The sequence below is a fragment of the Macaca thibetana genome, chromosome 16 (assembly GCF_024542745.1).
Source record: "Macaca thibetana thibetana isolate TM-01 chromosome 16, ASM2454274v1, whole genome shotgun sequence".
In the NCBI taxonomy this organism is placed as follows: domain Eukaryota; kingdom Metazoa; phylum Chordata; class Mammalia; order Primates; family Cercopithecidae; genus Macaca; species Macaca thibetana.
This window is the reverse complement of record NC_065593.1, coordinates 26,407,813-26,432,648: the sequence shown is the minus strand read 5'-3', so window position 1 is coordinate 26,432,648 and position 24,836 is coordinate 26,407,813. Positions and strand designations below refer to the sequence as shown.

Here is a 24,836-nt window from a genome sequence, read left to right as displayed (position 1 = left end):
GAATTCGATAGAGTTGTTTGCTAACTATAAAGTTGTTAAGTAACTGAAAAGGTAAAACGTATACCTGGGGGTGGCAACCGCAGGGAAGAGCTACCAACCTATGGCTGGAGGAACAAAGAGATGAAGTTGATTAAAATTTAAAAGCTTAGAGGAAAGGCTCTGTAGAGCTGAAATTCCAACCTTTAAGGAGGAGGCACTGCCTCAGCTGATGTAGGGGGTCTCTGAGCTTGGAGGAGAGTCCTGGGATCCAGACCTCTAAAGAGAAGGTGCAGTGATAAGGCTGGCCCTGCAAGAGTTCGCAGAACTGTATACTGGATTCTGTGGCCGCTATAGGAAGGCATTCCTGCTGCCATGGTGAAGTGTCATAAGGTGATGCCAACGTGAATAGGAAGGAATAGTCCGTCTCCTTCCAGTCTTGCGCAGTTTAACAGGGCAAAGCAGAAATGTGGGTGGCAGAGTCCCAGCCCTGCATCACCAAGGGGAGTATGGAAGAATGGGTGGGGTTGAGGTGCAATAGCTGAATACTGGGCATACCCCAGATACCCAAGTCCTTGGTAATCTTTTCTTCTTCCTGCAGGCTGGCTTTGCTACAGCTGACCACTCCAGTCAGGAGAGAGAGACTGAGAAGGCTATGGATCGACTAGGCAAGTAGATGGTAGAGACGGTGGAAGCTGGGGAGACCAAGGACGTGAGGAGAGGGATAGTCCCTCTGTCTCATTTACCTTTTGTTTTAGCCAGTCCTCTCTGCTGCTTGGTGGCCTCTGCCCAGGGTTGAACAGTACCCTCCTTTGGAAGCCTTGCTTGGAGCTTCCTTAAGGGAAGTCCTGGGACTTTCCTTACGTTCAAACCCATCCTTCTACCGAGAGAAACAGCTTGAAACAGTGAAAATAGTACAGCAGTCTCCCCTTATTCCTAGGGGATGCATTCTAAGACCCCCCCCCCAGTGGATGCTGAAACTGCTTTTTTTTTCCCCTATATATACTATTTCTGATACAGTTTAATTTATAAATTATGCATATGTGATTAATAACCATATTAATGTAGAACAATTATGCCAATATACTGAAAGTTATGTGAATGTGTTCTCTCTCAAAATATCTTTTTTTTTTGAAATGGAGTCTTGCTCTGTCACCAGGCTGGAGTACAGTGGCACAATCTCAGCTCACTGCAACCTCTCTCCCAGGTTAAAGCAATTCTCCTGCCTCAGCCTCCCGAGTAGCTGGAACTACAGGCATGTGCCACCACACCCAGCTAATTTTTGTATTTTTAGTAGCTATGGGGTTTCACCATGTTGTCCAGGCTGGTCTAGAACTCCTGATCTCAAGTGATCCGCCCACCTAGGCCTCCCAAAGTGCTGGGATTACAGGCATGAGCCACTGTGCCCGGCCCCCTGCCTTTTTTTTTTTTTTGAGAGGGAGTTTCGCTCTTGTTGCCCAGGCTGGAGCACAGTGGCACAATCTTGGCTCACTACAGTCTCTACCTCCTGGATTCAAGCATTCTCCTGCCTCAGCCTCCCAAGTAGCTGGATTACAGGCATATGCCACCATGCCCAGCTGATTTTTGTATTTTTAGTAGAGATGGGGTTTCACCATGTTGGCCAGGCTGGTCTTGAGCTCCTGACCTCACGTGACCCATCTGCCTCAGCCTCTCAAAGTGCTGGGATTACAGGTGTGAGCTGCCGTGCGGCCCCTTTTTTTTTTTTTTTTTTTTTTTTTTTTTTTTTTTTTTTTTTTTTTTTGAGATGGAGTCTCACTCTGTCACCCAGGCTCACTGCAACCTCTGTCTCCTGGGTTCAAGTGATTCTCGTGCCTCAGCCTCCTGAGTAGCTGGGATTACAGGCGCGCACAACGGTGCCTGGCTAATTTTTGTATTTATTTATTTATTGTTTGAGACAGAGTCTCGCTCTGTCTCCCAGGCAGTGGTGCGATCTCGGCTCACTGCAAGCCCCGCCTCCCAGGTTCATGCCATTCTCCTGCCTCAGCCTCCTGAGTAGCTGGAACCACAGGCACCTGCCACCATGCTTGGCTAATTTTTTGTGTTTTTAGTAGAGACAGGGTTTCAGGATGGTCTCGATCTCCTGACCTTGTGATCTGCCTGCCTTGACCTCCCAAAGTGCTGGGACTACAGGCATGAGCCACCATGCCCAGCCTAATTTTTGTATTTTTAGTGGAGAGGGGCTTTCACTGTGTTGGCCAGGCTGGTCTCGAACTCCTGACCTCAGGTGATCTGCCCACCTCGGCCTCCCAAAGTATTGGGATTACAGGTGTGAGCCACCACGCCTGGCCCTTTTTTTTCCTTTTAAAGTAACTCTCACAACAACCCTATCTTCATTTTACAGATGTGGAAATTGAGGCACAGAATAGTTAAATAAAAACAATTTAAAAATTGTGGTAAAAGATACCTAACATAAATTTACCATTTAACCATTTTACAGCATATAATTCAGTGGCCTTTTAGCACAATGGCAGTGTTGTGCAACCATCACCAGTACCTAGTTCCAGAATCTTTTCATCACCCTAAAAGGAAACCCTGTGCTCACCAAGTAGTCATTCTCCATTCCTTCCTTCCCTGAGTTCTTGGCAACCACTAATTTGCTTTCTGTCTCTGTGGATTTATCTATTCTGGATAGGCAAATGTGAGTTGCCTGTAAATGGAATCATAACAACATGTGCCTTTTGTGTATGGCTTCTTCCACTTAGCGCATTTTCAAGGTGCATCCATGCCATAGCATGTATCAGCACTGCATTCCTTTTTATGGCTGAATAATTCCATCATACGCATATACCACATTTTGTTTTCCCATTCATCCATTGATGGACATTTGTGTTGTTTCTCCCTTTTGGTGATTGTAAGTAGTGCTGCTGTCAGTATCCTTGTTTTATTTGAACACCTCTTTTCAGTTCTTTTGGGTATATGTTTAGGACTGGGATTGCTGGGTCATATGGTAATTCTGTATTTATGTTATGGAACTAGTTAAGTAAATTTCAGCTCAGTCACACTTTTTTTTTGTTTGTTTGAGACAGGGTCTCACTCTGTGCAATGGCACGATCTTGGCTCACTGCAGCCTCTGCCTCCCAGGCTCAAGTGATCCTCCCACCTCAGCCTCCTGAGTAGCTGGGATTACAGGTGAATGCCACTGCACCCAGCTAAATTTTTTGAAGTTTTTGTAGAGACAAGGTTTTGCCACATTGTTCAGGCTGGTCTTGAACTTCTGAGCTCAAGCAGTCTGCTTGCCTCGGCCTCCCAAAGTGCTAGGTTTACAGGGGTGAGCTACCGCGCCCTGCCCAGTCCCATGTTTAGTACTTGGCAAAACAGGGATTTGAAACCAGGCAGTCTGGCTTTAGACCCCTTGCTCTGAACTATCACTTTATTGCTTATCACTGTTACTGTTGTTCCAGTATTAAGAGCATGGCTGTTTTAGGCTGATTGCCTTCTCTCCTGGGACCTGGCATCACCAAAGCACTGTGCTCGGAAATCCATTATCTTTCCCCAGTCTTTCCTCTCTTATTGTGAGACCTTTTGCAAATGTACCTTCCAGCCTCCCCACTGTCAGAAGGAGGCACTAGGTGCTGCCCATTGTAACTAGACAGGCTCTGGTCTGTCTGCAGTGCCCCTGCTCTCCTTTGTCCCTGTGCTCACGTCTAACATGCTCTTTGAGGCTGAAGGGAGGAATAAAAGAGCAAAAACGGCCGGGCGCGGTGGCTTACCTCTGTAATCCCAGCACTTTGGGAGGCTGAGGCGGATGGATCACAAGGTCAGGAGTTCAAGACCAGCCTGGCCAAGATGGTGAAACCCCATCTCTACTAAAAATACAAAAAAATTAACTGGGCATGGTGGCGGGCACCTGTAATTCCAGCTTCTCAGGAGGCCGAGGCAGATAATTGCGTGAACCTGGGAGGTAGAGGTTGCAGTGAGCTGAGATGGCGCCACTGCACTCCAACCTGGGCTACAGAGTGAGACTGTCTCAAAAAAAAAAAAAAAAAAAAAAAGCAAAAACTTAATTCAAGCTTGTATTGTGAAAGCGTATTATTTATCAGAGGCCCTTTGCCTCAGTGACAGACATGCAAACCACCTGAAAATGTTAACTGTCCCTAGCTCTCTTTGTAAATTAAAGGACCTGGCAATTAATGGTCTTGTATAAGACAAAACATCTTATTGAAAATAAGTTTGCCGGGCGCGGTGGCTCAAGCCTGTAATCCCAGCACTTTGGGAGGCCGAGACGGGCGGATCACGAGGTCAGGAGATCGAGACCATCCTGGCTAACACAGTGAAATCCCGTCTCTACTAAAAAATACAAAAAACTAGCCGGGCGAGGTGGCGGGCGCCTATAGTCCCAGCTACTTGGGAGGCTGCGGCAGGAGAATGGTGCAAACCCGGGAGGCGGAGCTTGCAGTGAGCTGAGATCCGGCCACTGCACTCCAGCCTGGGCGACAGCGCGAGACTCTGCCCCCCGCCGCCCAAAAAAAAAAAAAAAAAAAAAAAGAAAATAAGTTATCAGGTCTTTTAAAAACATACACAGAAGAGCATTTTTTAAAAAGTGCTCAGGTGGCGAAAGAAGACTCTGTGTACTTGCTTTACTACCTTCCTAGTAAGTCTGCCCAAAATTGACTGAGCACACGGCAGGTCCTCTTTGGTTTGTCACTAAGGCCATCTTCTCTTTGTCGATTTAGCCCGTGGAGCACAGAGCGTCCCTAATGACAGTCCTGCCCGGGGTGAGGGCACCCATTCTGAAGAGGAAGGTTTTGCCATGGATGAGGAGGACTCTGATGGAGAACTGAATACCTGGGAGCTGTCAGAAGGGACAAACTGTCCACCCAAGGAACAGCCTGGTGATATTTTTAATGAGGACTGGGACTTGGAGTTGAAAGCAGATCAAGGGAATCCATATGGTAGGTGTAGAGTCTCTGGGGGTCCTGAACCAGGCCTTCTCAGACACACCTGTCAGACTAGCGCTGAAGGCAGACAGTTTGGAACAGGGGTCCACATCTATGAGCTTAGGCTGGTATCTGTTACAGGTCTGCAATTTCTGTGACACCTCTTTTATATTGAAAAAATACATTTGACTTCGTAATGTATCACTGTTTTAACATCAAAACTGTCACTGTCTCCAAAAATGTCTGCTATGAATTGAGCAGCTGCAGATAGAAGTGCTGTGTTATCCAGTTTGCTTCCTCTCCACTGCTAAGAACCCTTGTCTGAGAAGCACAGCTTCTCAGCTGTTCAGAATGAATGCATTTACAATTCTTCAGGAAAGGAGAACTGTGTGTGTTTTTAAACAAAATAAGTGCAAGGATCTGTCCCCTAGGCATACTTTGTGGCTGTCCATTTTTACCTTCCTTCCTTCCCTCCTTCCTTCCCTTAATCTGTCTTTTAAAACTGCCTGCAGATGCTGACGACATCCAGGAGAGCATTTCTCAAGAGCTCAAACCTTGGGTGTGCTGTGCCCCACAAGGAGATATGATCTATGACCCCAGCTGGCACCATCCGCCTCCACTGATACCCCATTATTCCAAGATGGTCTTTGAAACAGGACAGTTTGACGATGCTGAAGATTGAGTGTGGAGCTTTCTGCCTTGTAGGTGGGCGGGCCTCCACGTCAAGATCTCTTTTCCTGTCTTGGAGGTGAAAAGTGGTATCTGAGAAAACGTTCTCAGTGACCCCTAGTCTGCAGTACACAGACTAGTTCTTTATTGAACAGTGTTCAATAAGGCCCCGTCGTTCTCCCCAGTCTGTTGTTGTTACTAATGGGCTCCTCCTTGGAATGTGTATGTTTGTGTCAAGAGGAGTTGTGTTCTTTGTAAATAAAGGTTAAAAAAAGAAACTAGTATGCTTCGTCTGCTTTTTTCCCATTTATTTACTTATGGAGACAGTCTCACTGTGTCAGCCAGGCTGGAGTGCAGTAGCACAAACTTGGCTTATTGGAACCTCCACCTCCTGGGTTTAAGCGATTTTTGTGCCTCAGCCTCCCGAGTAGCTGGGACTGTAGGTGCATGCCACCACACCCGGCTAATTTTTTGTGTTTTTAGTAGAGACGGGGTTTCACCACGTTGGCCAATCTGGTCTTGAATTCCTGGCCTCAAGTGATCCACCCACCTTGGCCTCCCAAAGTGCTGGGATTACAGGTGTGAGACACTATGCCCAGCCTTCACTCCTTCATTTAAAGTCCCTGAATGACGTTTTAAAGATTCAAACGCTTGGAGGCTTAAAACTACTTTGTGAAAGAAAAAAAAATTGCCAGGCGCAGTGGCTCAAGCCAGTAATCCCAGCACTTTGGGAGGCTGAGACGGGCGGATCACGAGGTCAGGAGATCGAGACCATCCTGGGTAACATGGTGAAACCCCGTCTCTACTAAAAAATACAAAAAACTAGCCGGGCGAGGTGGCGGGCGCCTGTAGTCCCAGCTACTCGGGAGGCTGAGGCAGGAGAATGGCGTGAACCCGGGAGGCGGAGCTTGCAGTGAGCTGAGATCCGGCCACTGCACTCCAGCCTGGGTGACAGAGCGAGACTCCGTCTAAAAAAAAAAAAAAAAAAAAATTTAGTTTTGCTTCTGTAGATCTGGTACTGTTGACCAAGGATTGAAATCCAAGAGACATTGGTGATTTTGTAGCTGATTGTTTTCCTGTTGGTAGAAAATGGAACATTTACTTAGTTAACAGGCTTTTCCCTAAGCTGAAAACTAAATGGGAAATTAGTTAAACCAGCAATTGCATAATCCTTAATTGACACTAAACTCAGTTTTCCATTTAATATTTTAATCCTTACTTATGTGAAGTCTCTTAAAAATTTACCTCATTTTGGCTGGGCACAGTGGCTCACACCTGTAATCCTAGCACTTCGGGAGGCTGAGTTGGGCGGATCACCTGAGGTCAGGAGTTCAAGACTAGCTGGCCAACACGGAGAAACCCTGTCTCTACTAAACAAAAATTAGCCAGGTGTCATGGTGCACACCTGTAATCCCAGCTACTTGGGAGGCTGAGGCAGGAGAATTGCTTGAATCTGGGAGGCAGAGGTTTTGGTGAGCCGAGATCACGCCGTTGCGCTCCAGCCTGGACAACAAGAGTGAAACTCCATCTGCAAAACAAAACAAAACAAAAAAACCCCCAACTTTACCTCATTTTAGAGATAAGGAATGCAAGACTCAAAGTTTTGACCAGGCCGGGCGTGGTGGCTCACGCCTGTAATCCCAGCACTTTGGGAGGCTGAGGCGGGTGGATCACCTGAGGTCAGGAGTTGGAGACCAGCCTGGCCAACACGGTGAAACCCCGTCTGTACTAAAAATACAAAAATTAGCCAGGTGTGGTAGTGGGTGCCTGTAATCCCAGCTATTTTGGAAACTGAAGCAGAATAGCTTGAACCTGGGAGGCAAAGGTTGCCGTGAGCCATGATCATGCCACTGCACTCCAGCCTGGGCAACAGGGCAAGACTCCGTCTCAAAAAAAAAAAAAAAAAAATGTTTTGACCTCTTCAAGATCACACAGTGAGCAGCAGAACTGGGACCTAGATGCACATGTGACTCAGGTCCATTTTTGGCCCTGCGTGTGTGAGAAGATAGCACCATCTGGGGCCACGCCTTGGCAGGTCTGGGATCCATTAGAGTAAGTCACCTTTGTGTCTGACGGACTCAGGGATTGTTTCTTCCTGCCTCCTTACTGAAGCTGACTCAAGAAAAGCTTTTAGATGTGAAATTTTAGTCTACTCTTTAGCAGTTAATTGAGCATTTAACCATGTAAACATTTTCAAAGGCCCCACAAGGTGTGTGAACAAGGCAGAACCTTGTGAGGGAATGCAGTGGCTTTGGCGGTGAGGGGAGTCATGGCCAAGGCTGTCGTAGGGAGGAAAAAAATGCCCCTTCCGCTGTCTTTGTTATAGGGCAGTTGTAGATCATATCACCACATCCCCCTTTCTTCCTCCTTGCAAGGTCATAGATGATGAGACCATGAGTATGTCTGACATGAAAAGGTAAACTTGAGAAACAGAGCCAAGAGATATTAGGGGTTTGAGGAGGATGGCAGAATTGCTGAAATGTCATGTTATTGAAAGGTTGTGTTGGCCCATGTGTGAGCAGGAGTTATGAGGCAGCTGAAACTATGAGTAAAGGCGGAAGTTGTGAGTTGGGGTATTATATATATAGGGGGGCGGGAGGGAGAGAAGAAAAAAATAGTATGAAGAACATATGTGCATGAGTAGCTAAGTAAAGAAAATTCACACAGCGTTGCTGCTGTGATCCGTGGAGGAGTTGTGAATCCAGGCCTGTTTTGCTATTTATTATTTATTTATTTATTTATTTATGAGACGGAGTCTCACTCTGTTGCCCAAGCTGGAGTGCAGTGGCATGGCCTCGGCTCAGTGCAAGCTCTGCCTCCTGGACTCACGCTGTTCTACTGCCTCAGCCTCCTGAGTAGCTGGGACTATAGGCGCCTGCCACCATGCCTGAATAATTTTTTGTATTTTTAGTAGAGACGGGGTTTCACCCTGTTAGCCAGGATGGTCTCGATCTCCTGACCTCGTGATCCACCCACCTCTGCCTCCCAAAGTGCTGGGATCGCAGGTGTGAGCCACTGTGCCCAGCCATTTATTTATTTATTTAGAGATGGAGTTTCACTTTTGTTGCTGGAGTGCAGTGGCACTATCTCGGCTCACTGCAACCTCTGCCTCCTGGGTTCAAGCGATTCTCCTGCCTAAGCCTCCCAAATATCTGGGATTACAGGTGTCCATCACCACACCCGGCTAATTTTTGTATTTTTAGTAGAGATGGGGTTTCACTATGTTGGCCAGGCTGGTCTTGAACTCCTGACCTCAGGTGATCCGCCTGCCTCAGCTTCCCAAAGTGCTGGGATTACAGGCGTGAGCCACTGTGCCTGGCCCAATTGTTCTGCTTTGAATATTATTCTGGTACCCTACCATTGGGTGATGCAATCAAGGTAAAGAAGATGTAGAATATTGGTTATCTCAAGGGGATGAAGTGGGAATAAGAAAAAAAAGTGAAATGGAAAAATACTAATGATATAAGATGTGAAAAGGTGGACTTTCAAACTACTTTCATAATATTGCATGTATGAAATAATTGCATGTATACGTATAAAGATTAGAAGGTAAGATGGAGAATTGGAAACAATTTGATTAAATGATGGAAGTGTAGATAATTTTGCTTTTACATTTTTGTTATTTTAAGATTTTGCAATTAGGTATTATTTTTAAACCTTTCAATAGTTTTTGGGGAACAGGTGGTTTTTGGTTACATAGATAAGTTATTTAGTGGTGATTTCTGAGATTTTGGTGCGCTCATTACCAAGCAGTGTACACTGTACCCAGTGTGTAGTCTCTTATCCCTCACCCCCCTGCAGTTAGGTATTTAAACAAGACTTTATTTTTTTTATTTTTATTTTTTGAGACAGGTTGTTGCTCTGTCGCTCAGGCTGGAGTGCAGCGGCATGATCTTGGCGGTTCACTGCAACCTCTGCCTCCTGAGTTCAAGAGATTCTTCTGCCTCAGCCTCCCAAGTAGCTGGGATTACAGGCATGTACCACCACACATGACTCATTTTTGTATTTTTAGTAGAGACAGGGTTTCACCATGTTGGCCAGGCTGCTCTTGAACTCCTGACCTCATACGATCCGCCCACCTTGACCTCCCAAAGTGCTGATATTACAGGAGTGAGCCACCGCACCCGGCCAAGACCTTAGTCATAAGTGTCCTCTGTCTAGGCTTCCCTGTTCTTGCTGACAAACATCACAATACTTACCTTACTCTACTGTGCTCATTGGCTCACGGGTCTGCCTCCCTCTTTAGGCCAAGAGCTCTTTGAGGGCAGGACTTTAGCCCAAGAGCTTTTTGAGGGCAGGACTATGATTTACTCAACATCCCTGTTTCACACATACTGGGCATGGGGCCCAGCATGAAAACGCTCAGTGAATATCGCTACAAATTGCTTTACCTTCAGTAACAATGCAATATTTGCCTTGACCGTATTTAGGGTTGCCTGATAACATCCCAGGCTGGTGATGAAAAAAGAGCAAGGTATTTGAAGAAACTTTAAAAAGTCTTTGTGTTAAATTGGATTTGGATTTAATTATAATTCCTTATCTATTAACTTTTTTTTTTTTTCTTGAGACTGAGTCTCATTCTGTTGCCCATGCTGGAGTGCAGTGGTGCGATCTCGGCTCACTGCAACCTCCGCCTCTCAGATTCAAGCAATTCTCTGCCCTAGCCTTCTGAGTAGCTGGGATTATAGGCGCCCACCACCATGCCCAGCTAATTTTTTTTTTTTTTGTATTTTTAGTAGATACAGGGTGTCACCATCTTGGCCAGGCTGGTCTTGAACTCCTGACCTCATGAACCACCCGCCTTGGCCTCCCAAAGTGCTGGGATTACAGGCGAGAGCCACCACGCCTGGCCTAATTTACTATTTTTAAAAACAGTGTATGGGGATAGAATGGAGAGAAATGTCCAGAAGCGGTGTGTTTGCAACTGTGCTTTAATCTGAAAGCCTTCAATCAGTGACCAAGTAAATTTTGTTCTCTAAAAACTAGTGTACGTATGATAAGACAAATGAGTTTGTAATGCAAAGTATGGCCAGGCATGGTGGCTCACCCTTGTAATCCCAGCACTTTGGGAGGCCGAGGCGGGTGGATATCCTGAGCCCAGGAGTTTTAGACCAGCCTGGGCAACATGTTGAAACCCCATCTCTACCAAAAATACAGAACAACAACAACAAAAAAAATCAGCTGGGCATGGTGGCGCACACCTGTAGTCCCAGCTACTTGGGAGGCTGAGGTGGGAGGATCGCTTGAGCCCAAGAGGCAGAGGTTGTAGTGAGCTGAGGTTGTGCCACTGCACTCCAGCCTGGGTGACAGAATGAGATCCCATCTCAAAACAAACCCCAAAACCAAAGTATTTATTTGATAAACAACAAATCATGATTATTAAAAAAATCAATAAAAAGAAAATATCACAATGATTTCTAACCAGTGTCCTATATTGAAGAATCGTAATTTTAGGTACTCAATAAAATGAAAAATCTTTTATTTATCTGAACCTCTACTGAGCTGAGAAGTCTCAATCTGAGAATGGGGGAAAACATAGATGTTGCTTAGTTTGGCCTTGTGCCATCTGCAGAAATCCTCTGTGCCTACTTCTAGTCGCAGGGATCTCACTACCTCAGAAGGATCCCCTGTGTTAGCCCCTGTGTTAGCCCCTGGCTAGTGTTTGTTAGAAAAGTCTTCAGTGTAGGACGGGCATGGTGGCTCACGCCTGTAATCCTAGCACTTTGGGAGGCCAAGGTGGGTGGATCACCTGAGGTCAGGAATTCGAGACCAGCCTGGCCAACATGACAAAAATCCACCTCTACTAAAACTACAAAAATTAGCCTGGCACAGTGGTGCACACCTGTAATCCAAGCTACTAGGAAGACTGAGACGTGAGAATCACTTGAACCTGGGAGGTAGAGGTTATAGTGAGCCGAGATCTCACCACTGCACTCTGGCCTAGGTGACAGAGCCAGACTCCGTCTCAAAATAAATAAATAAATAAATAAATAAAATAAAAATAAAAATAAAAAAAGGAAAGTCCTAAGTGTGCTGAGCTGAAATCTACCCATTTGGTTCTGGCCTACTCTGTGGTCTGACACTCTTTCAAATATTGCAAATTAGCCATCTTGTCCTCTCTCTAGCTTTTTGTTTTCCAGGCTAAACAGTCAACAGGCGGTTGCATATACATGTGTAGAATCAGAGGGAGAGGGATGCTGGAGGTGCGAATTTGGGAATTGTTGAGGTCTCAGTAGGTGTTACAACACTGAGAGAGGTTAAGGGTGTTCAGTGAGGGCACGGGGAGAGAGAAGGGGGTCGAAGACAGAACTCTGGGGAGCAATGGCAGTGAAAGGGTAGGTGGAAGGATCTGGCCACAAAGGCAGGCTGTGGCCTCAGAGGAGAAGGAAGACCAGGTGGGTGGAGGTGCCTTTCAAGCCAAATCTAATAATAATAAGATTTTTAAGGAAGAGGGAGCAGCCAACTTTGATAGAAAGAGGCCAAGTAAGATGAAGGCTAAAAGGGGTATTTTGGGATGTGGAAATTAGGAAGTACTCACATGGTGTCATGACTGGGGAGCGGGAACAGGCAGGTACACTGTGGGCTGAAATGGGATGTGTGTGGCCACCTGAGCTGCTGCCTTTGTTATCATTGCTTCTCTTGACTGGGGAAATGGTGACTTCTGGCCAGCTCCTCTCAGAATGTCAGACTGAGAAGAGACAGTGATGGGAGAGAAAAGGAAGGAACAGGAGGAGGACAAAGGTCGACAGAGGCTATTGAGAAATAAGGTACTAAGGGCCTGTTAGGAGGAACAAAAGGGTAACTTTTTTTCTGACTTTTCTTTCAAACAATATTGTTCATCAAGGAAGAAACTACAGCTGACTACAGCCAAAATCTTGAGTGATGGGAGAGGAAATGTGTGTGGATCAAACGTCTGGATGATCATTTGAGATGTGTATTTGGCTTTCCCTCCTTCATTCCCCTCTCCATGCAAGCAGGCAGTTGGCTGTCCGTCATTGCCTGAGTGGAGTCATGCGGCAGAGTCTAAAGCAGCCAAGAAATCTTTCTGGCTTTTATTTTACAAAATGGATTTACTGATTTGTTTTTTGGTAAGGAGGCAAAGGGGTTTTGGGCCAACAGACCATGCATCTTGAAGAAATTTGGAAGAAAATAATTTTCCCCAGGACCCCCCGACCCCAACAAAAAAAATCTCTTGGGTTGTGAGATATGGTAGAGAAGAGAGAAGAGAGAGATGGGGGAATGCTAAGGGCAGGTGGAACAGGAGCCCTGCTTCTTGGAGTGTCCCTGGGGAGCTAGGTCCTCAGAGAGTGATAGATGTTAGTGCTTGTAGGCAGTTGGGACTGTCTTGCAATGTCCAGGCCTTGGCTGGGCACAGTGGTTCACGCCTGTAATCCCAGCACTTTGGGAGGCTGAGGCGGGTGGATCACTTGAGGTCAGGAGTTCAAGACCGGCCTGGCTAGCATGGCGAAACCCCGTTTCTACCACAAATACAGAAATTAGCTGGGTGTGGTGGTGGGCGCCTGTAATCCCAGCTACTTGGGAGGCTGAGGCAGGAGAAATGTTTGAACCCAGGAAGCAAAGGTTGCAATGAGCAGTGAGCCGAGATCACACCACCGCACTCCAGCCTGGACAACAGCGCAAGGCTCTGTTAAAAAAAAAAAAAAGATGCCCAGGCCTTAAGCATTCTGAGAAGCTGATGGACCTGGAGGGCCCAGGGAAGAGTTCTGAAGGTGGACGGCAGATAACCTGATGGCCACCCCCACTTACCTCCTTGGCATAATTCTAAGTAAGTGAGGGGAACCCAAAAGGCCTGGATGGAAGCTCAGGGTCAGAAATTAGGATCATTAGAAGGACAGAATTGCTTCTTGTGAACCCCCAAGATGCAAGAGATGCCAAGCTGCAGAAGCCTGGATGTGAGTGTTACAGTTTGGTCCTGGGGGCATCATCGACTAGGTCAAGATGATATATTTACGGTATCATCATTGGTTGATTAATACCAGAGTGCTAATACTTTTTGGTTTTATTTGCTATTTTGATGAAAAACTTGCAATTTCTGTACTGTACTAGAACCAACAGAATTGTGCTGTTCACAATTTGTATAGGTAGTTTTATGGGTGGTTTTTTTTTTTTTTTTTTTTTGAGAGAGTCTCGCTCTGTTGCCCAGGCTGGAGTGCAGTGGCGGGTTCTCAGCTCAATGCAACCTCTGCCTACCGGATTCAAGCGATTCTCCTGCCTCAGCCTCCCTAGCTGGGACTACAGGTGCCTCCGCCCCATGCCTGGCTAATTTTTGTATTTTTAGTAGAGACAGAATTTCACCATATCAGCCAGGCTGGTCTTGAACTCCTGATCTCAGGCAATCCGCCCGCCTCGGCCTCCGAAAGTGCTGGGATTACAGGTGTGAGCCACTGCATCCAGCCAGTTTTGTGTATTTTTGATGGCTCCCACTTGTTTCTGTCTGTTTTATGGCTTTTTTCCTTTTGGGAAATTCTGGGGCAATGTAGCCCTTCATCCCGGCCCAACTTAGCTTGGTGCTTTGTTTCCAGTGGGGTTGGTGGTCATAAGACCTCTGGAGGGTGTGGTGGGTGGTGCTTCCCCAGGTTTTACTCTCCACACTTGTGTGCCTGGGCTAAGACGAGCCTTTCCAGAGAGGCTTTCTTTGTCTTCTCCGAAGCAGATTGTGTAGAGGCTGCAGAGACCACACTCTCTATGTCCAGAAGCAACCGGCTGGATTCAGCAAAGCCCTGCTGCCTTGAGGAAATCTGAGACTGCCTCCTTGGGAGATGGAAGTAAACTCATGGGCTAAGTAAATATCTTGGTGCTGCACTGCCCTTGGTTTTCCGGAGTTTGCATTCTTGGGCCCAACTTTTCACAGGATGGTTGGAATATGGAGAAAGAAAAAATAACCCTGGCTGTGGCCCATCTGGATTCTGCCTCCCAGTTTTCCCAGAACAGATTTTCCACCCAAATAAATGAGAAGGATGGAATGGAGGACTCTGCGTGTGTGTGTGTGTGTGTGTGTGTGCACTCCTGAGTGTGGCAGGCCAAGGAGAAGAACCACCGGGTAGAGGGAAGAGAAGTTGGAGGGTGGAATAGGAAGGCAGGAGGCAGGGCTGGCTCCCACTTTGTTGACTTAACAAGTCTGGCTGCAAACCCAAGGCCTTTGGAAAGAACGGCCTCCCTGCTTTGGGCAGTTTTCCAGGACTGAGCTAGATCCTGCCTTGTTTATGGGCAGGACAGTTCAGTTGGATTCCTGCACACCAAGGTTTGGAGAATATCACCAGGATCTGCCCTTTGTGATGGCCCATGGAGTAAAGCATGACCATGGTTTTACAAGAAGATACTTCCTCTCACCTCAAAGGGTTTTCTGGTCCTTCTCGCCTTTGAGTTAGAAAGAGAAATTTTCCCTGGAGGTACGCTCCACGTTGTAACCTTTGCAAGGTGCAGTGGGTTTTCCTATTCTTTTTTTTTTTTTTTTTTGAGACGGAGTCTCGCTCTGTCGCCCAGGCTGGAGTGCAGTGGCCGGATCTCAGCTCACTGCAAGCTCCGCCTCCCGGGTTCACGCCATTCTCCTGCCTCAGCCTCCCGAGTAGCTGGGACTACAGGCGCCCGCCACCTCGCCCGGCTAGTTTTTTGTATTTTTTAGTAGAGACGGGGTTTCACCGTGTTAGCCAGGATGGTCTCGATCTCCTGACCTCGTGATCCACCCGTCTCGGCCTCCCAAAGTGCTGGGATTACAGGCTTGAGCCACCGCGCCCGGCCGGGTTTTCCTATTCTTTCCTTTTTTTCTGGATAGGTGGTTTTTATTTCAAAAGCAATCTCCTCTGACACCCTCTCATTAGCTGTTGAAGAAATGTGGCAGATATAAGTTAGAGCCGTGCATTTGGCTGCTCCAGGCAGGCGCCTGAATTTCTCTGGGCTGCTGTCTGTGGCCTTATCCTGTTTGTCCAGCAGGTGACAGTAAAGACCCACCTTCTCCTCTGTGTCTGGTGCGACCCACATCCAGGGGCTTTGGAGGAGAGGTTGAGGCTGGTTCAGCGTTACCTTCCTGTTAGTTGGCTTCCTGCTGGCTGGGAAACCCACCTGTGAATCCTCAGGATTTACTCTGGATTTACAGCTGAGTGTTCTCAGAAGCGGTTACTGTGAAACCTGGGGTCAGGGTCATCATCATTACCCCCAGCACCTGCCTGGATCTGGCACGTGGTAGGCGTTTCACAGATGCCTGCCATCATCAGCCGGAATGTGTGCATATGGGAAGGAAGGTGGAAGGCGTTGTACTGCGTCCCTCTGCCGGGTCACATGCTAGGTGTTTTTCTTTTGAAGTAGGGTTTATAATTCCCACTTCAGAAACAGAAATTGAGGCTCAGGGAGGTGAAATAACTGACCAAAGGTCACAAATATAGGATGTGACCCAAGTCAGCTGACTCCAAGTTTTCAGCCTTGTATGCTTGCTGTACTGAGGTGGGAAACATTTAGATTCAGCAAGAGTCTAGGATGAATTTAGTTTCAGAAAAGCAAGGGAATTTAGTGTAGGTGTGATCTTTATTCATTAACATATTTCTGGGCACCTGCCATATGCTGTGTACTGAGGAGGAAGAGGTAGAGGCTGTAGTTCCTGCTTTCATGGAACTCAGAGTGGAGAGGGGAGGCAATGGCACACAGGTCATTACAACACCATCCATGAACTATGGAAAGGGTAAGCCCGGGGTGTGGGGGAACCCAGAAGGGGTGGGGGGGATAAAGGAGACCCCTCAAAGGAGATGGTCTCTCAGCTGAATTTTTTTTTTTTTTTTTTTTTTGAGACAGTCTTTCTCTGTTGCCCAGGCTGGAGTGCAGTGGCATGATCTCGACTCACTGCAACCTCTGCCTCCCTGGTTCAAGTGATTTTCCTGCCTCAGCCTCCCGAGTAGCTGGGATTAGAGGCTCCTGCCACCATGCCCAGCTAATTTTTGTATTTTTAGTAGAGATGGGGTTTCGCCATGTTGGTCAGGCTGGTCTCGAACTCCTGACCTCAAGAGATCCGCCTGCCGTGGCCTCCCAAAGTGCTGGGATTATAGGCTTGAGCCACTGCACCAGACTCAGCTGAATTCTTGAGGACTTGCTGGGCAAGTAGTGGTGGGGGTGTCATCTAGGCAGAGAGAGCTGTGTGTGCAAAGATCCCAGGTGTGAGAGGAGTTGAAGTGTTCGGGGGAACTGGCAAGGGAGGTGGTGAGGGATGAAGTCTGGTAATCACAGGGCCCTGAAAGTCATGCTGAGGGGCTTGAAAGGTTTTTAACAGGCATGTGACATGGGCAGATTTTCATTTGTGGAAGATTCTTCTAGTTTCTGGTAGGGAGTGGCAGGAAAAGGCTGAGACTGAAGGCAGGGAGGCCAGGCTGGGGGCTATAGTCTAGCAAGAGAGGATGGTGACCTAAACTAGGGTAATGGCTATGGAGATGGAAGGAGGTGTACAGATCGGAACTATTTATAGAAGGTAGAGCTGACAGGAGTGGGGATAGATCGCCTGTGAGGGGAGGGCGAGGGAGAGAGGAGAGTCTGGGATGACCTTGAGGTCCTGGGTTGAGCAACCAGGTGGATGGAATAACCTCTTAAATGTGAATGATCTTTATAATTCATATGCACTTGCTTTCTTTTTCTTTTCTTTTCTTTTCTTTTCTTTTCTTTTCTTTTCTGAGGTGAAGTCTTGCTCTGTCGCCCAGGCTGGAGTGCAGTGGCGCGATCTTGGCTCACTGCAAGCTCCGCTTCCCAGGTCAAGGGATTCTTCTGCCTCAGCCTCCCCAGTAGCTGGGATTATAAGCGCGCACCACCACACCAGGCTAATTTTTGTATTTTTAGCAGAGATGGGGTTTCACCATATTGGCCAGGCTGGAGGCTGGTCTTGTACTCCTGACCTTGTGATCCGCCTGCCTCAGCCTCCCAAAGTGCTGGGATTATAGGCATGAGCCACCGTGCCCAGACTCATATGCACTTTCACATCCACTCTTTCAAGAGGATGGTGCTCCATGTTCCAGATGTACCACTGCATTCTCAGGGTTTGGAAGACTCACCTTCACCTCCAGGACAGTGTAGTCCTGAGCCTTGACCTTGTCCAGGTCTGGCCCCTAGGTTCCTGTTTTTCCTATGCTCTCCTCTCTCCCAGGGCAGATGCTCAGGGAATGGCACTTTTCTTGCACAGGGTGCCTGGAGTGGACACTCTGCTTGCCTCCCCCATATTCATTCCCCTTCTCTTGGTGACCATACCTTTCCCATGCAGCCCATGAGCTTTGGGAAAGCTAATCCCACCCCTGCACATAAGGGCAGGGCATAGGGCTCAGGACTCAGCTAATTCTCATAATTGCAGTCCTTGTCCTCCGTATTCATTTCCTAGGCCTGCCATAACAAATTACCACAAATTTGGCAGCTTAAGACAACAGAAATGTATTCTCCCATAGTTCTGGAGGGCAAAAATCTGAAATCAGGGTATTGGCAGGGCTGTGCTCCCTCCAGAGGTTCTAGGGGAGTCTGTTTATAGCCTCTTCCAGCTCCTGATGGCTGCTGGCCCTCCTTGGCTTATGGCTGCTTCCAATCACTGCTTCATATTTATGTGGCTTTCCCCTCTGTCTTCTCCTCTCTCTCTCTCTCTTTTTTTTTTTTTTTTTTTGAGACTGAGTCTTGCTCTGTCACCCAGGCTGGAGTGCAGTGGTGTGATCTTGGTTCAGTGCAACCTCCACCTCCCAGGTTCAAGCAATTCTCCTGCCTCAGCCTCCCCAGTAGCTGGGATTACAGGTGCCCACCACCATGCCTGGGTAATTTTTGTATTTTTAGTAGAGACGGGGTTTCACCATGTTGGCCAGGCTGGTCTTGAACTCCTGACCTTGTGATCTACCTGCCTCAGCCTCCCAAAGTGCTGGGATTACAGGCATGAGCCACCGTACCCGGCCTCCTCTATCTCTTACAAGGATACTTGTCACTGGATTTAGGGCCCACTTAGGTAATCCAGGACGATTTCATCTCAAGACTCTTAATTACACTTGGAAAAACGCTTTTTCCAAATCAGGTCACATTCACAGGTTCCAGGGGTTAGGAAGTAGACATAATTTTGGGAAGGGGTTGTATTAGTCCCTTCTCACACTGCTAAAAAGAACTGCTGGAGACTGGGTAGTTTATAAGGAAAGAGGTTTAGTTGAGCTGCAGGGCCGGGGAGGCCTCAGGAAACTTATGGTCACGGTGGAAGGGGAAGCAAACACTCCTTCACATGGCTGCAGGAAGGAGAAGTGCCGAGCAAAAAGGGAGAAAAGCGCCTTATAAAACCATCAGATCTCGTGAGAACCATCATGAGAACAGCATGAGGGTGACTGCCCCCATGATTAAATCACCTCCTACGGGGTCCCTTTCATGGTACGTGGGGATTATGGGAACTACAATTCAAGATGAGATTGGGGTGGGGACACAGCCAAACCATATCAGGATGCCATCCAAACGTCTACGGCCTTTGTGGATGGCAAAATAGGACAAAATTAGGACTGTGATGACACTGTTGAGCCCCTATCAACCAATCCAGAAGACTGCCTGCTTCAGGGCTTCAAGTTCTATAACTCAATAAATCCTCCTTATTGCTTTAAGTCACTTCAACACAATCTGCCGCGCCCCCATCACTAGCTGCTGAATGTGTCCTACTGATACACTGTGCTCGTCCGGAGTCCTGCATGCAGGCGGTGAGGTGTGGTGGAGATGGGAATTCTTCTTGGTTGGGCTCTATTGTGGACACTCCATGTGTCCTTGGGCAAACCACAGCTTTGCTGAGCATCGGTTTGAATGTATAAATAGATCCTTGTCCTTGCAAAAGGCTCTTCAAAATGGAAGCCCCTGTGATTTCTGTTGTATGGCTTCTGTGTTCCAAGAGAGACGTAACGGGACTGGAAAAGGGCCAGACAATGGAGTGATGAAGGGCTTTTACCAGGGCTCCGCAATTAGAATTCTCCAGCCGGAAGAGATGGAGGCTGAGCAGGGAGTGTAACTAAATCCTTTTCTATGGTATAGCATATCCACAAGGCGGATCAGACTCACCAGTTCCAGAATCCATATATAGTAGTCAGATATAGCAGCACAGCCATTATCTATATATACATACACACACACACACACACACCCCCTGTATATATTACCTCTTTCTTGGAATGCAGAAGCCATATAACAGAAACCACAGTGGCTTCCATTTTATATACATATGGGGCGTGTGTGTGTGTGTGTATGTGTGTGTGTATAGTCTATACAAAGAGAGGCATTTGTGAAAGTTTGAGAAGTCGTTTTAGGGCAAACAATAGAAACCACCGTGTTCCATGGTGGAGCTGAGCTCAAGGCACTCGGGCAGCCTGGCGTAGTACACCTGGAATCCAGGAGAACTTGGCTCCACCTCTGGCTTCAGTTGTGTGATGGTGAGCAAACCCCTCTTCTCCCTGAGTCTGAGATTGTGCGTTGGTAAATTGGGGGTAATAATCTTGGTAACAAACCAGAAGTGAGCTGCCACAGATGCCCACTGCTCTACCTGCCCGCCACCACAGGCAGCCGTGTGCCTCTGCCTCCTGCTGGTCCTCTCGATGGCCAGTTGAGGATCTCCCCACTTAGGCGTGAGGCCTCATCCCCTCTCGTTGCTCAAGGACTGCTCAAGCGATTCTCTCCCGTCTTTCCCACATCACCCATTTGCCCCTCTCTACTAGATTACTCTCACATACACAAAACACTATGATTTCTTCCATCTTAAAACCACCCTCCCTTGAGTCCACTCTGCCTCTAGCTGCTGCCCACGTTCACAGCTCCACTCTGCAGCAAAACTCCCTCGAAGAATCGTCTCTGCTCATTGTCTCTTATGGCTCAATGAATCTTTACAAAATGAAGGTACCTATGGAAGGACCACCCAGATTTAAAAAAAATACTACCAGTTCCCCAGAAATCCAGCCCCTCTCTCCATCACTTACACCTCTTTATACTTTAAGGTAACTACTATCCTGATTTATTACACTATGGATTCGTTTTATCTTACTTTATTGTAAAATACACGTAAACATTACCATTTTAACCATTTTAAAATGCACAACTCAGCAGCATTTAGTACATTCACAGTATTGAGCACCCATGACCACTCCCTAGTCACAGAACATTTTCATCACTTCAAAAGGGAAGCCCATATCCATTAGCAGCCACTCTCCGTTCCCCATTGGCCTCAGCCCCTGGCAACCACTCATGTTCTTTTTTTTATCTCTATGGACCTGCCATTCTGGATATTTCATATAAATGGAATCATGTAATATGTAGCTTTTTGTGTCTGACTTCTTTCACTCTGCATAGTGTTTTCAAAGTTCATTCATGTTGTAGCATGTATCAATACTTCATTCTTCTTTTTTTTTTTGTTTTGAGATGGAGTCTTACTCTGTCGCCCAGGCTGGACGGAGTGCGGTGGTGCAATCTCAGCTCACTGCAGCCTCTGCCTCCTGGGTTCAAGTAATTCTCTTGCCTCAGCCTCCCTGAGTAGCTGGAATTACCGGTGCCTGCCACCAAGCCCAGCTAATTTTTTTTTTTTTTTGTATTTTCAGAAGAGATGGGGTTTCACTGTGTTGTCCAGGCTGGTCTTGAACTCCTGACCTCAAGTGATCCACCTGCCTTGGCCTCCCAAAGTGCTGGGATTACAGGTGTGAACCACCACGCCTGGCCTCAATATTTCATTCTTTTTTATGGCTGAATAATATTCCATCATATGGCTATACCACATTTTGTTTATTTATTTATTTTTATTTTTTGTAGAGACGGGTTTTCACCGTGATGCCCAGGCTGGTCTCAAACTCCTGAGCTCAAGTGATCCACCTGCCTCGGCCTCCCGAAATGCTGGGATTACAGGTGTGAGCCACCACAACTGATTTCTATTGTGTATTCCAAAGTAGCTAGAAGAGAGGACAATATTATACTCCCTAATATGAGATCAGGAGGTCAGGAGTTCGAGGCCAGCCTGGACAACATGGCAAAAACCCATCTCTACAAAAATATACAAAAAAAAAAAAAAATAGCTGCACATGGTTGTGTGTGCCTGTAGTCCCAACTACTCAAGAGGCTGAGGTGGGAGGATTGGTTGAGGCTGGGAAGTTGAGGCTGCAGTGAGCTGTGATTGTGCCACTGCACTCCAGCTAGGTGACAGAGTGAGAACCTGTCTCAAAAAAAAAAAAAAAAAAAGAAATAGACAATAGATAGTTGTTAACTATAGTCACTCTGCTTTGCTGTCAAACAACAGAACTTACACCTTTTCCTAACTATCTGTTTGTAGCCATTAACCTGCCTCTTTTCTCCCCCATCAATATGATACTGTCTAATGTGAGATTTATCCACATTATTGCAGAGAGCAGTAGTTTTCTCACTTTCATTGCAGGGTAATACATCATTACATGAGTATATTACCATTTACTAATCTATTTTTGATGGGTTATTTCCAGTTTGCGGTTATTATGAAGAATGCTATGAATGTTTTTGTTCATGACTTCTGGTGAACATATGTATGGACTGCTATTAGAAATATACCTAGGAAGGGAATTGCTGGGTCATAGATTATAAACATGTTCAGTTTTAGTACATACTGCCAAAGGGTTCTCTTAAGATTGAACCAATTTTCACTCCCACAAGAAAAGTGTGGGCAGCCGGGTGCAGTGGTTCATGCCTGTAATCCCAGCCCTTTGGGAGGCTGAGGCAGGCCGATCACGAGGTCAGGAGTTCGAGATCAACTTGATCAACATGGTGAAACCCAGTCTCTACTAAAAATACAAAAATTAGCTGGGCATGGTGGTGGGTGCCTGTAATCCCAGCTACTCTAGAGGCTGTGGCAGGAGAATCACTTGAACCTGAGAAGCAGAGATTGCAGTGAGCCGAGATCGCACCATTGCACTCCAGCCTGGGTGACAGAGCAAGACTCTGTCAAAGAAAAAAAAAAGAAAAAAAAAAAGTGTGTGGGCCGGGTGCAGTGGCTTACGCCTGTAATCCCAACACTTTGGGAGGCTGAGGCAGGCAGATAACTTGAGGCTAGGAGTTCAGGACCAGCCTGGTCAACATGATGAAACCCTGTCTCTACTAAAGATACAAAAATTATCCAGGCATGGTGGTGGGCACCTGTAATCTCAGCTACTTGGGAGGCTGAGGCATGACAGTTGCTTGAACCTGGGAGGCAGAGGTTGCAGTGAGCTGAAATTGTGCCACTGCACTCCAGCCTGGGCCATAGAAAAAGATTTTGTCTCAAAAAAAAAAAAAAAAGTGTGTGAAAGTTTCAGTTGCTCCGCATCTTTGCCAACACACGGTATTTCATTTTTTTTTTTTTTTAATTTAAAAATATCTGATGGCTGGCAATTTTCTAAGTTTACTTGAGGCCAACTCTCACCTCTTCCATTCCACCAAGACTGCTCTTGCCAACGGTCAGGGCTCAGTCATCGTCTCGTTTGACCCACCACCTTGGCAGTTTCGAGGAGTGCTGGTCAGGTATTTTGTAGGACAGGCTGCTATTGGGATTTTGTCTGCTTTTCCCACTGCAAGACTGGATACTTGATGTCTATTACTGTATGCTAAATAAGATGCTCAGTTCTGATTCAGAGATAAAGCCTAGGTTCTTTTCTTTTTATTTTTGAGATGGAGTCTCGCTCTGTTGCTCAGGCTGGAGTGCAGTGGTGCCATCTGGGCTCCTGGGCTCACTGAACTTCCAGTTCCAAGTGATTCTCCTGCCTCAGCCTCCCGAGTAGCTGAGATCACAGGCACACACCACCATGGCTGGCTCTTTTTTTTTTTTTTCTTAGTAGAAACAGGGTTTCACCATGTTAACCAGGTTGGTCTTGAACCCCTGACCTCAGGTGATCCACCCGCCTTGGCCTCCCAAAGTGCGGGGATTACAGTCGTGAGCCACCGTGCCCAGCAAAGCCTAGGTTCTTAGCTTGCGCTCACTGAACAGCCTTGCATACCCCCTCCTTGTCTCGGTTCCCTCAGTGTGGCTTCCAGGGCCCCACACTCTCTCAGTTTTTCTTTAACCACAGCAGCTGCCCCTTTTCACCCCCTATTCTGGTTTCTCTTCTCTCTGACTTCTCTCTGTTGGTTGTGCTTCAGGGCTCGGCCTCTAACTCTTTTCTCTATATTCACTCTGCTGGTGAGCTCCTGCAGCCTCATGGCTTTAAATACCATCCATATGCCAACATCTCCCAAATTTACACCCGTAGCCTGGAATTCTCTCCTTAATTCCATATATATATATATATATTTTTTTTTTCTTTTTTGAGACTGGGTTTCAGTGTGTCACCCAGGCTGGAGAGCAGTGGCATGATCACAGCTCACTGAAGCCTTGACCTCTCAGGCTCAAGCAATCCTCCCTCCTCAGCCTCTGAGTAGCTGGGACTACAGACTCATGCCAGTATGCCCAGCTAAGTTTTGTGTGTTTTTTTTTGTAGAGACAGGGTTTTGCCGTGTGGCCCAGACTGGTTTTGAACTCCTGAGCTCGAATGATCCTCCTGGTTTGGCCTCCCAAAATGCTGGGATTACAGGCATATGCCACTGGGCCCAGTCAATTCCATATATCTAACTGCTGACTTGGCATTTCCCCTTGAATGTTTAATAGTTCAAATTTGGCCAGGCGTGGTGGCTCACACCTGTAATCCCAGCACTTTGGGAGGCCGAGGTGGGTGGATCATGAGGTCAGGAGTTCAAGACCAGACTGGCCAAGATGGTGAAACCCTGTCTCTACTAAAAATACAAAAATTAGCTAGGTGCAGTGGTGGCAGGCACCTGCAATCCTACTACTCGGGAAGCTGAAGCAGGAGAATTGCTTGACCCTGGGGGACAGAGGTTGCAGTGAGCTGAGATCGCGCCACTGCACTCCAGCCTGGGCAACAGAGTAATACTCTGTCTCAAAACAAAAACAAAAACAAAAACAAAAACAAAAACCCTCAAATTCGGCAAGTCTAAAATGTACCTTCTTCTTTTTTTTTTTTTTTTTTTTTTTTTTTTGAGATGGAATCTTGCTCTGTTCCCAGGCTGGAGTGCAATGGCATGATATCTCAGCTCACTGCAACCTCTGCCTCCCGGGTTCAAGTGATTCTCCTGTCTCAGCCTCTCAAGTAGCTGGGATTACTGGCATGTGCCACCATGCCTGGCTAACTTTGTATTTTTTTTTTTTTTTGAAATGGAGTCCTGCTCTGTCGCCCAGGCTGGCATGCAGTGGTATAATCTCGGCTCACTGCAAGCTCTGCCTCCTGGGTTCATGCCATTCTCCTGCCCCAGCCTCCCAAATAGCTGGGACTACAGGCG

General features: G+C 47.0%; 1 protein-coding gene across 2 annotated transcripts in view; it reads left to right on the top strand.

Annotated features, from left to right (window-relative positions):
- The window catches only part of COPRS (coordinator of PRMT5 and differentiation stimulator), a 415,601-nt gene extending 409,770 nt beyond the window's left edge, over positions 1–5,831 (top strand). Inside the window, exons 2-4 of one of the 2 annotated variants that reach the window (XM_050763846.1) lie at positions 578–644; positions 4,671–4,889; positions 5,387–5,831. In XM_050763846.1, coding sequence (XP_050619803.1) covers positions 578–644; positions 4,671–4,889; positions 5,387–5,556 — 456 coding nt within the window. In that variant the 3' untranslated portion in view covers positions 5,557–5,831. The remainder of the gene's footprint in view (positions 1–577; positions 645–4,670; positions 4,890–5,386) is intronic. The other variant, XM_050763845.1, reaches the window with a different exon arrangement.
- The last annotated feature ends 19,005 nt before the right edge of the window (positions 5,832–24,836 follow it).